Source organism: Ursus arctos, chromosome X (genome assembly GCF_023065955.2).
Source record: "Ursus arctos isolate Adak ecotype North America chromosome X, UrsArc2.0, whole genome shotgun sequence".
In the NCBI taxonomy this organism is placed as follows: Eukaryota; Metazoa; Chordata; class Mammalia; order Carnivora; family Ursidae; genus Ursus; species Ursus arctos.
The window spans coordinates 26,981,810-26,995,362 of NC_079873.1; the positions used below are offsets into that span (position 1 = coordinate 26,981,810).

At 37.7% G+C, this 13,553-nt stretch overlaps 1 protein-coding gene across 17 annotated transcripts in view; it reads right to left on the reverse strand.

Annotated features, from left to right (window-relative positions):
* DMD (dystrophin) overlaps nt 1-13,553 on the reverse strand; it is a 2,358,181-nt gene that overhangs the window by 1,278,866 nt on the left and 1,065,762 nt on the right. For all 17 annotated transcript variants that reach the window (XM_057310259.1, XM_057309646.1, XM_048213297.2 and 14 more), the window contains one exon: nt 12,699-12,854. In XM_057310259.1, the coding sequence (XP_057166242.1) occupies nt 12,699-12,854 (156 nt within the window). The remainder of the gene's footprint in view (nt 1-12,698; nt 12,855-13,553) is intronic.

The following is a 13,553-nucleotide window of genomic DNA, read 5'->3' on the forward strand; positions in this document are numbered from 1 at the left end:
CACAAAAGCAGTCCTAAGAGGGAAGTACATAGCAACACAGGCCTACCTCAAGAAGCAAGAAAATTCTCAAATACACAAACTAACCTTATACCTAAAGGAGTTAGAAAAAGAACAGCAAATGAAGCCTAAAGCCAGGAGAAGAAGGGAAATAATAAAGATTAGAGCAGAAATCAGTGATATAGGGGAAAAACCCACCAGAATAGATCAATGAAACTAGAAGCTAGTTCTTTGAAAGAATTAATAAAACTGATAAACCCCCAGCCAGACTTATCAAAAAGAAAAAAAAAAGGACCCAAATAAATAAAATTAGGAATGAGAGAGGAAAGACCAAAACAAACACCACAGCAATACAAAGTGGCATGAACGCTATTCCATTCAGCTTTGAAGACAGCCACATATTAGAAACAGATCCAAATGTGCTTCTGTGCAGAATAAGTTAAACAAACTGTGAGATACACATACGCACAAAATGGGATACTATGTAGCACCAATACATCTCTACTGAAGTGAAAGTGGTCCTGTATATAATTTTAAGCTTAGAAAGCAGGTTGCGAAACAGTTAAGTGTGATAATAGGAGAAGATTTGTGCTTTTAAAGCCTCATACATTTCTGACACATTTTTTATAATTTTTTATTATATTATGTTAGTCACCATACAGTACATCCTTAGTTTTTGATGTAAAGTTCCATGATTCATTACTTGCATATAACACCCAGCGCACCATGCAATACGTGCCCTCCTTAATACCCAGCACCGGCCTATCCCATTCCCCCACTCCCCTCTGAAGCCCTCAGTTTGTTTCTCAGAGTCCATACTCTCTCATGGTTCATTCCCCCTTCTGTTTACCCCCCCTTTCTTCTTCCCTTTCTTCTCCTACCGATCTTCCTACTTCTTATGTTCCATAAATGAGTGAAACCATGTGATAATTGTCTTTCTCTGCTTGATTTATTTCACTTAGCATTATCTCCTCCAGTCCCGTCCATGTTGCTGCAAATGTTGTGAAATCATTATTTTTGATGGCTGAGTAATATTCCATTGTATATATGGACCACAGCTTCTTAATCCAGTCATCTGTTGAAGGGCATCTCGGCTCCTTCCACAATTTAGCTATTGTGGACAATGCTGCTATGAACATTGGGGTGCATATGGCCCTTCTCTTCACTACGTCTGTATCTTTGGGGTAAATACCCAGTAGTACAACTGCTGGATCATTTTTTTACAAAAGAATGTATTACTTATTAACCAGAAAAATTGCAAAACTTTAAATATCTATAAGAAAATTGTGCATGTTACAAAGCACCCTGTTACAAAGCACCCTGTTGTACCACATTGAGGAAAAAATCTCAGCTTGGTACTAGAATGATTATACACTGCTTCTCTTTTACCTTAAAAAGGAAATCTAATCCAATGATGTTAATTCTTTTCTCTGAAATGAAATAGAGTTCTACCTTTTAAGTAACGGAGTTTTAATTGTACAGTATTAACATATAACACATAGTTTCACTGCTATGAAATTTTTATGTACCTTACTAAATACTAAATATGAACCATATTAATTTTCCTTATTCTTTACAACCATCTTAAGGCTGATACAATTAAATTAAAAGAACTTTAAGTTCTTTACTCTCCTTGGTGAATGTAGTGCCTGATCTACTGAAATGTAAATAAATGCTTCACCGTGACATAGCTAGAACAATATGTCTAACAGTTAAACTAATTAAAGTATAAAGGCTATTTGCATAATCAATGAGCCTATAATCAGTGTAAGAAAACAGGTCACTCAATTTCTATTTAGATGTTCTTATTTAATCTTTTTAGGCAGTTGGCAAAGTGACAATAATATTAGAATGACTAAGGGAACTTAGCCAAAGACTTATAGTAAATATATAATATATATATATATATTATATATATATATATAGCATGCTATTAAACTACACCAGAAGGTAGGGATTGGGAGTAATTTTTTTAAAAGGAAAAGCAGGTGGGAAGTCATTCTGAGGTGACAGCACAAATATATTGGAAAGAACATCAGATTTGGAATCAGGATAACTGGACTCAATTATTAGCAAGTTAAGTGAACCTGGAGACATCACCTCATTTTTCTTTATCTCTGCTCTATAACTAACCTAACAGTTGGACCAGATGATTTCCAAGGTCTTTTCCAAACTTAACATTCCACAGCTCTATGCCTGATCAGACAGAGTTATGAATTTTTGGCGTTTCATATTTTAGAAGGATTTCTATAAAATGGTTTGGACAATTTTTCCCTTACCTTTATCATATTAGTGATGCCAGCATTCTAGCCTTAAATTGCCCAGTCTACCCCTCACAGTTTCAGATTACAGTGCCACACCTCAGATATAAAACAAACAGTTCTTCATGTTTTCTGTTCTAGAATTTTTAAATCTAACATTCAGCACTGCCCTTCTTCATTCCACTTCCCCCTCCACCCAGGCTTTATTTAGGTATAACTGACATAACATTGTGTAAGTTTAAGGTGCGCAATGTGAGGATTTGATACACATATATATTGTGTATGTGATTTCCACAATAGGATTAGTTAATACCTCCATTACCTCACATGATTATCATTTTTTTTCTTTTTGTGATGAGAACATTTAAGATCTACTCTCTTAGCAACTTTCAAGTATACAACACAGCATTGCTAACTACAGTCACCATGTCATATATAAGATCCCAAGAACTTATTCTGTGTATAACTGGAAGTTCGTAACATTTGACTGAAATCTTTCCATTTACCCCAACCCCTGGCCCTCAACCACAACCACTACTCTGTTCCAGAGTTCAGTTTTTTAGATTCCACATATAAGTAGGATCATAAAATATTTTTCTCTGACTTATATCACTTAGCATAATGCCTTCAAAGTCAATCCACATTTATGCAAATTACACGATTTCCTTCTTTCTCATGTCTGAATACTGTTCCATTGTATGTACACATGTATGTATGTATGTATGTATGTACACACACACACACACACACATATATGTATAGGTACACCACATCTTCTTTATCCAGTCATCCATTGCTGTACACTTAGGTTGTTTTCTGTCTTGACTATTGTGAATAATGCTGTAATGAACATGGGGGTGCAAATATCTCTTCAAGACTCCGATTTCATTTCCTTTGGAAATATACCCATAAGTGGGATTGCTGGATCATAAGGTAGCTCTATTTTTAATTTTTTTTTTTTTTTTGAGGAACCTCATACTGTTTTCCGTATTGGCTGCAGCAATTTACATCCCCACCAACAATGCACAAGGGTTCCCTTTTCTCCACATCCTCACCAACATTTGTTATCTCTTGCCCTTTTTGATGATAGCCATTGTAAGAGATGTTAGGTCATACCTCACTGTGGTTTTGATTTGCATTTCCCTGATTAATAGTGATGCTGAACATCTCTTCAAGTAACGTTTAGCCATTTGTATGTCGTCTTTGGAAAGAAACTATTCAGTTTCTCTATTTTTAAACCGTATTGTGTTTTGCTACTGAGTTGTATAAGTTCTTACATATTTTAGCTAATAACCCCCTAACAGATAACATCGTTTGAAAATGTTTTCTCCCACTCTGTAGGTTGTCTTTTAATTTTGTTGTTTCTTTTGATGCGCATCTATACTTTTTGGGTTGATGTAGCTCCACGTATTTTTCTTTTGTTGCCTGTGTGTTGGTGTCATATCGAAAATATCATTGCCAAGACCAATGTCAAAGAATATTCTCCCTGTTTTCTTCTAAGTTTTATGGTTTCAGGTCTTTTAAGTTTTTAACACATTTTGTGTTCATTTTTGTGGTGTAAGATAGGAATCTAATTGCATTCTTCTGTGTGATTATCCAGTTTTCCCAAAACCATTTATTGAAGAGATTTATCCTTTTCCCATTGGTTATCTTTGATTCTACTGCCAAATATTAGCCGACTGTACACATGAGGGTTTATTTCTGGGCTCTCAATTCTTTTCCATTGGTCTGTGTGTTTATTTTTATGCCAGTACCATACTGTTTTTATAACTATAGCTTTGGAATATACTTTGAAATCAGAAGTGTGATGTCTCTGACTTCCTTCTTCTTTCTCAGGATGGTTTTAGTCATATGGGGTCTTTTGAGGTTCCGCACAAATTTTAAGAATGTTTGTTCAATTTCTGAGAAAAAATGTCCTTAGAATTTTGATAGCGATTGCAATGACTCTATAAATGGCTTTGGATAGTATGAACATTTTAACAACATGAACTTTTCTGATCCATGAACATAGGATATTTTTCCATTTATTTGTGTCTTCTTCAATTTCTTTCATCAAAGTTCTATTGTTTTCATAGTACAGATCTTTCACCACCTTGGTTAAACTTATTCCTTAACTCTTTTGTTTTTGATACTCTCATAAAAGGGATTGTTTTATTTCTTTTTCAGATATTTTGTTGTTACTGTATAGAAATATAACTGATTTCTGCATAGTTCTATACATTGATTTTGTATACTGCAACTTTTTTTCAAGTTTTTATTTAAATTCTAGTTAGTGAACATACAATGTAATACTGGTTTCAGGAGAATTTAGTGATTCATCACTTACATATAACACTCAGTGTTCATCACAAGTGCCCTCCTTAATACCATCATGCTTTTAGCTTATCCCCTGCCCAACTCCCTTCCAGCACCCTCTCTTTTTTCCCCCTTCCCCTATGTTCATCTGTATGTATGTATGTATTGAGTGTGCATGCATGTGAGTGGGGCAGGGAGGGTCAGAGGGAGAGGGAGAGACAGAATCTTAAGTGGGCTTCATGCTGGGCCCAGAGCCCCATGCTGGGCTTGATCTCACAACCCTGAGATCATGACCTGAGCCAAAATCAAGAATCGGACGCTTAACAACTGAGCTACCCAGTTGATCCATCTGTTTTGTTTCTTAAATTCCACATAAGTGAATTCATGTAGTATTTATCTTTCTGACTTATTTCACTTAGCATAATATACTCTAGCTCCATCCACGTCATTGCAAATGCCAAGACTTTATTCTTTCTGATAACTAATATTCCACTGTGTATGTGTGTGTGTGTGTGTGTATATGTGTGTGTGTGTGTGTGTATACACACACCACATCTTCTCTATCCATCCATCAGTCGATGGACATCTGGGCTCATTCCATAATTTGACTACTTCCATACTGCAACTTTACTAAATTTGTTTATTTTATAACATTTTTTGGTGGAGTCTTCAGGATTTTCTATATAGAAGAACACATCATCTGCAAACAGACAATTTTATTTCTTCCTAATTCAGATGTCTTTATTTCTTTTTCTTTTCTAATTGCTTTTGCTAGAATTTCCAGGACTATGTTAAATAGGAGTGGTGAGAGTGGGCATCCTTGTATGATCTTAGAGGAAAAGCTTTATGCTTTTCACTATTGAGTATGATATTGGCTGTAAACTTGTTATATATGGTTTCCATTACGGTAAGGGGCATTCCTTTTATACAGAATTTATTAAGTTTTTATCATGAAAGGATGCCAAACTGTCAATTTTGTTAAATGCCTCTTCTGCATCTACTGAGATGATATGTTTTTTTTATCTTTCATTCCATTAATGCAGTGTATACAGCATATTTTCATATGTTTTCATACCACTAATTAATATCCTTTAATTTTAGCTTGAACTTCTTTCAACATTTCTTCTACAGTAGGTCTAGTGGTAATGAACTTTCTCAGCTCTTGTGTGTCTATAAAAGACTTTATCTCTTCTTCATTTTTGAAAGATTACTTGGTCAGACAGTATATTCTTGGTTAGCATTTTTTTTCTTTCAGCACTTTAAATATATACTCTCACTCTCTCCAGGCATGTCAGGTTTCTGCTGAGAAATCCAGTGAAAGCTTTATGAGATTCCTTTGTAGGCAGAAATTATGAGAATGAGTATAGGAAACCTCATTTAAAATGGAGTCAGATGCCCTGAAGGGGGAGCTGTCACACATGTACCACTCCCTGTAGCCTACATACCCAGCAGGAAGAAGGAAGCTCTCTTCCTACCCCAGGAGCAATGTGCTAAACAATGCCTGCAGCCAATGAGAAGCTGCCACATCCTTACACTCTTGTCCTCCAATAAACCTTTGTTCAAAACAACCTTCCCCAATTTCACCCTGACACCTATTAAGAGCTGACCTTGCTTCTGTCTTTTCAGATGTGTCTATGGTTTGCCATAGTTTAATCGTCCCAAATTGCACCTCCTCTACTCTTCCCAAATAAGCTTATTTTTCTGATAAAATAAATGACTTTTTCATTTTTGATGTCTCTTAGGGAATATGTTTCTGAGTTGAACTTTTTTGGTGACCTACAAGCCTCATGGATTTGGATGGTCAAATCTCTCTCCAGATTTGAGAAGTTTGCAGCCATTATTTCCATAAATAAGCTTTCTGCCTCCTTACCCCTCTCTTCTCCTTCTGGGACTCTAATAATTCACAAATTACTTCTCTTGATAGTATTCCATAGGGCACATATGTTTTTTTCACTTTTTTTTTTCATTCTCTAACCAATTTCAAAGGTCCTGTCTTCTACTTCACAGATTTTTTTCCTTCCACTTGATCCAGGCTACTAATGCTCTTTATTATGTTTTCCACTTCTTTCATTGTATTCTTCTGCTCTCAGATTTCCATTTTCTTTTTATGATTTCTATTTCTTTTTTTGAATTTCTCATTTTGTTCATGTATTGGTTTCCTAATTTAATTGAATAGTCTTTGTTTTCCTACAGCTCACTGAGTTTCCTTAGAACAACTATTTTCAAGTCTTTAACAGATGAGCAGCAGATCTGCAGGTCCTTGAGTTTGGTTACCGGAAAATTATTATGACCCTTTGGTAGTAGTATAATTCCTTGATTCTCCACGTTCCTTGAAGTCTAGCAACACTGTCTTTGCATTCACATTAAAAGTCACCTCCTCCAGTCTTTACTATCTGCCATCAAAAGAAAAATGCCTTTTGTCAACCCTGCTAGGGATTCTGAGGCTATCTGACACCCTCTACGAATATGACCGGTCCACAATTCTGGCTCCCCCTTGTGGCAGAATTATTAAGCTTGTATGGCCTCTCTTCATCCTGCAAAAAACCAGACTAGTATTGACAGCCTCCTTTCTGCTTTTCCAAGAGTGGTGCTAAATGCTCAGGTCTGTGGTCCCTCCAAGGTCTGCAGATTTAGGCCAACCTTCTGTGCATACTCATTACCTTCCTACAAAAGCTTGTCCTTGCCACCATCCAGAGTATGCACTGGGAGCCAGCCATCGTACTGGGAGGCATGTGGGTATGTCATATAGGAAACTGGTAGTGCTGTGGGAAACTGGGGAGATCACTGGGCAGAGTGACCCCAGCAGCTGGTGGGCAGACCTCTTAATGGAGTCAGTGATAGTAGTATGATCTGTGTACTTTTAATACAATTCCCAGACCTGGTGGCTGTTCTTCCAGCTGCTCATTACCCCCTCAGTAGTGTAGCTCACAACTTAGTACCATGGATTGAGGAGAGAAAAATATGCTTCTTTGGCAACATCCCACATAGCTAGGGAAGCTGGGCACTTACATGGTCTCACCTTTCCAAGTGGGAGAAGTCATGATTCTTGCCATGGAGCTATGCAACCTTGGGGGAGGAGTGATGCAAGTAACGTCAAACCTTTCTTCTTACCTTTTCCAATGCATCCAGTCTTGGATTATTTTTGTTCCAACACTGCACTGTATCTTCGCCAACAGACTCTTGGACTTCCACTAAGGCTCTTTTTTCCATGGATGATTGTCTAAGTCAGTGTTCTCCAGGGGCTACCAGACCATGGCTAAAAGGGGCTTAAGCTGGTTAATGGACTCCTGCAGAGCACACAGGCAGGATTGAGGTCTGTATGACTATTAGTTGATTCATAGGTGGGTGAGACTCCTCCCAAGTACCTTGGTGTATGGTACTGGATTGCACAGCTCCCACAAAGGCAGAAGGAGATGAGACGACTTGACTCAAGGGTTTTGGCTTGGATAAATGGAAGGATTGAGTTGTCATTTGTTGTTCCAGGAAGACTATTAGGGTAGCAGATTGAAGAGTATGTAAGGAATTTGGGGTACATGCTAGATTTAGTACATCTATTCATCAATATGGAGGTATCAAGTCAGGAGATGGATATGCAGATTTAGGATTCAGGAAAAGATCCAGATTGTAACAAAATTATTAAAGCAACAACTTATAGATAACAATTAAAGCCATAAAGCTGAATAAGTTTACCTAAGGAATAAGTGGTGATAAGGAAGAGAAGTCCAAAGAAGGAGCCCTGGAATGATTCCAAGTTTAGAGATCAAGGCAAAGGAACCACCAAATGTATTCAGAGTAGTCATGGAAATTGAAGGCAAACTAAGAGAGAACCAACAGAAACTGATGATATAGAAGCCAATCAAACAAAAATAAAGACTAAACAATGGATTTAATGATGTGAATTCACTGGTGACCACGACAAAAACTGTTTAGTGATGAGGATGAAAGCCTGATTAGTGTGCATTCAAGAGAGAATGGAACCAGTGGTATGGAAAGTGTTTCTGTAAAGGGAAATGGAAATGGAGAATTGGGGTGGAGGAAATGTGAGTCAAAGGGGGTATTTTTTTAAACTTTGTTTTTAAGTATTCTCTACTACCAATATGGGGCTTGAACTTAGAACCCCAAGATCAAGACTCATATGTTCCACCGACTGAGCCAGCCAGGCACTCCAAGTGGCTATCTTTTTAATGACAGGAGATATTACAGCATAATTCCCTACTGATGGGAATGATCCAGTAGAGGAAAGAAATACATTTTTGATGTAGGAGGTAGGAGGATGTTCAATAGGTAGCATCATGTCTATGTCCTGAAAAAAGAGGATGGTATCCAACATATAAGTGGAAAGGCTGGCCTTATGGGTGCGTGGGTGGCTCAGTCAGTTAAGTGTCTGGCTTTGGCTCAGATCATAATCCCAGAGTCCTGGGATAGAGTCCTGCATCAGGATCCCTCCTCAGTGGGGCCTCTGATTCTCCCTCTACTCCTCCCCAGTGCTCATGACATATCTTTCTCTCTCTCTCAGATAAATAAATTAAACTTTTATTTAAAAAAAGTGGAAATGCTGACCTTAGGTAGGAGCACAGACAGGTCATTCATATTAACAGTGGGAAAATAGAATCCATGAACTAATATGCAAGTCTGTGGGAGTACGTGCAAGTACACTTTTGAATATTTCTATTTTTTCAGTGAAATGGGAAGCTAGAAAGGAGAAGAAGAAGAAGAAGGAGGAGGAGGAGGAGGAGGAGGAGGAGGAGGAGAAGGGGAGGGGGAGAGGGAGGAGGAGAGGGAGGAGGAGGGGGAGAGGGAGGAGGAGAGGGAGGAGGAGGGGGAGAGGAAGGAGGAGGGGGAAGAGGGGGAGGAGGAAGGAAGCGGGGGAGGAGGAGAAGAAGAAGAAGAAATGGGAAGCTAGTCAATTGCCATAGAGTAAGGAGGGAAGAACTGGTAGAGATCTGAGGAAATCTGTGAAATATTCCTCAGAGGAGTGGGGCTATGAATGGATATGAAAAATGTAATAAGATTACCGGTCAGCACCAAGGGGCTACTTGAGGTATGCACTCATGATTTCCAAGTGAGACTACTCAGTATGATATGTATTTTCCTTCAGCCATATTCATCCTTCCCAGTGCAGGGACAGCAACAGCAGGAAAGTGAATCTGACCTAGGTAGGGTGCCGTCACATGGGTATGTTACAGAAAGACTGGAAAGGACAAGAGAGTTGAGGGAAAAACACAAGGGGTGCTTTTAATGATGGATTATAGATAGCCAGCATATAGTACAGAATCTCCCTTGAGTAAGAAATGACAAAGAGAAGATGAAATGTTTCTCTAATGAAAAGCTGGTAAAATCATTGGATTATGCATTCCACTAGGATGGAAGAATTTTGAGGTTGGATTATTAGGGGAATGAGCTGGAAATGAAGGTACTGATGGCTGCAGAGTGGGGTACCTGAGGTTCGTATTGTGGAGAAGCATCTGGTAATGACAATGTCTACATTAAGAGGCTGGGAATGGGCAGCCGAGGAAGAATGGAAGACAAAATCACTGGAGGAGCTATCAAAGAACTGAGGCCTCAGGAACTGGAAACATCATCTGAGAAGATACTGAAATCCCCAAGAATTATAACAGGAGTGACAGTAAGTAAGCTGTTAAAATATTTAAGAAATAATGAAGAGGGACCCAGGGATCTGTGGATGATTGCACCCAAAAGCTGTACTGAGAAAAAGACAAATTTGCAAGTTACCAGAATGACATCTTTCTAATCTCTAGATCCAGTGTTTCTTGGTAACTATTTATTATAAATTTAGAGCTACTATTAATTAAAATATATAATTACATACTATTTATTTCAAAATGAAACATTTTATAATGTTACACATGCAAGTTTGGGTCTATCTCATGTCCATTTATTTCATATACCAAGCATGTACATAGTGGTTACTCTGTGCTAGGTACTAGTCTACACACTTTACAAAGATTAACTCATCTGGGGCACCTGGGTGGTTCAGTCAGTTGAGTGTCTGATTCCTGATTTCGGCTCAGGTCATGATCTCAGGGTCCTGGGATAGAGCCCCGCATTGGGCTCTGCACTCAGCAGGGAGTCCGCTAGAGGACTCTCTCTCCCTCTCCCTCTGCCTCTGCCCCTCCCCACTCTCTCTCTCTCACTCTCTCTCTCAATTAATTAACCCATTTGATCATAAAATTCTTATAAAGTAGGTATTAATATCATCTCATTATGAAGACTGGAAAACTGAAGCACAGAGAGAATAAGCATCTTTTCCAGGATCACACAAGTGGTTTATGGTAGGGGCAAGACATAAACCAAGGCAATATGGTTTCAGAGCTCCTGGTCTTACATACTATGTTTGCCTCTCCATCCATGAGAAATCCTTCTCCATCTGTAAAAGTTTTAAATTTTACTAGCCAAGCATTTCAGGGAAGTGGATCTGGGGAATGTTTTCATTGTGAGACAGGAGTTTTCTTATAAAAATGATATCTTTATTTTTGCACACATAGTTTATATGCCTAGTTCAAGTATCCCACTTGAATTCCAGATACATTTCTGACTGTCTACTTCTCCAAAGTAAACATGACCAAAATGGAAGTATTTTGTTCAATTTTGTTCCTTCTTTAGTCCCCAGTCTTTCTATCATTAGTTAAAGGCACTGTGGCCAACACTGTCACTTCAAACAGGAAACGGAATACATTTTTGATTCCTCTCTCTCAGCCTCTCGACTTGAGGCAAGTTCTCTTTACCAGCAAATATGTCATTTCTCACAGGATCTGATTAAATGAAGAAAGTAATGTGTCATGTTAGAAAAGGAATAATGGTCAAAGGTAGGTGTGAGTGTAGAAGCCCTGATAAAAAAAATATAGTAAGAACTTGCCTAATTGGCAAAAATAAGAAAAAAATTTTATAGCAGAAAGGTCTTAAACAAGGACATTTTAAGGCCAGAGATACTTTAAAAATTATACTTCTCCAACACGTAAAAACCTTGAGGTATCAGTAATATTGTTGACTTTATACATCTTTTTTGCTCTTGTTTTCCCTCTTGCTCTAAATTTGTGGTGTTCTTTCTATTCATCCGTTCGAAACATTCAACAAACACCTTTCATACTGGCCTTCCAGGAAAACATAAATGGTATAATCTATTACCTAAGTAATATTTTTTTTCCTGAACATTCCTTCCAGAACTGGCTTACTCCAGAGAAGAATGCATGCCTGCTGACCCAGGGCTATTTCGTCTGTGACTTAATAGAACTGTTGAGCATTTGCCAGTGACAGTATTAGCTGGGTGACTTGCCTTGCCTTTTACTTTTCTAAATTCTTTCCTTTTTCAAATTCAGTGTTTGCCTTGTGCCATGATTTCTTTCCAACTTTGAAAGGTTACTTAGAAATAATGAAAGACTGACTGCCTCTATTACACATAAGATGAAACCTCTCATTAACTTCAAAAAACGTACTGGTGTACTGAACAATAAACACTGCTTTAGGTCAAAATTTCATCTTTTGAACAAGAAGTATTAGATATACCCTACTTGTGTGTATAATATTTACTTTTCCATAATGTAATCTTGAAATTGAAAATCAATGTCTATCGAACATTCTGCTGTATAAAAATGAGGAACTCAGATGTGATCGTAGGCAAATTTTACGTTTTATTTCCCCCACTGAGCTTTTCTTAACTATTTCCAATCTTAATTTATTTACTGAAATAGTCAAACTTGTCTACCTTAATAATCAGAAGTGAAAATTATTTATCATATTTGTCCATACACATAGATGAGTCGTTCATTTTATCCCTGTACCAAGTCGACAAGTATAAAGCATGTTCTGCTAATCCAGTTACTATTATAAAGTTATGCACTGGAGAAAGCAGTCAATGAAAATCACGCCTAAAAACAGGGCCTCACTGTTTAGCATGTTCAGTCTTTGAGAAAGTTATTTTAGGATCCCAGTAAGATGAAGAGATACCGCTTAAAATTGCTACTCTGTTTTTTATGGTAGACAAAGGCTAGTTTGAACTCACCAGACTTTAAAGCATCAACATACTCAGAGATTAAACTTTCAAAGGGGGCAGTGGTCAAGGGAGATATTAAGAAAATCTTACTTAACTAAATAGAGACCCGGCACAGTGAAAGAGGCTGTACGTACCTGGCGGCACACGTAATCCCACTGAGCGTTAAGTTCTCGGAGTTCTGTCTCAAGTCTGCTGGCAAACTCCGGCTCCGCTTCGATCTTCAGCTTCTGCGCCCCTTCATTGACACTGTTCAGGCTGGGCTGAATGGTCTGAATATCGTTGACTAAAAGCTAAGGAAATAATTCCATGTAAGCTAGCTGCAAACATCACCACAACATACTAGAAATGCCACACAGGTAGGAAACATATAATCAGGACTCAGGACGTTACCCATGAATTAAAATCTTTACTTCTTAAAAGATTTTAAGGAATTTAAAATCTGACAGACACCCACCTACAGATACAGACAAATCTGTGTCTCAGCCTTGCCAAAGCTGTTCAGTGGTTTTCCTGGTGTGACTCAAGTAGGGAATTATCTATATTCTACTTAGACACAAAAAGAAATAAATTTAATTTTCCTTGTTAGAAAAATGTGTGAAAATGATGGGCTTCATACATTACTATTTTTGAAATGATTTTGGTTTTCGAATGCAAGATATTGCAGCAATTGTTTATAGCATGATGGGTGTGAAGGTTATTTGTAAGCCAGTTTTTTTCTTTTTTCTTAGCTTGTATTTGCAAAGAAAATTCTTTAAAGAGCTAGATTACTTTCTTTCCACTGCATGACAACAGTATAATGAATATTATTTCACAAATCCCTATTGTGTAATATTATGTCCAGCGTGGTATGCCTGGGCAGAGCAACACAGTATGACCAATAAGCTGCAGTAAGATGTAGCAAATTGCTCAAAGGCTTCTTTGCCTTTAAATTAAACTGTATTTTATAGTAAAACAATCTTATGAGTATTGAGTAAAAGACAATGTTTTTC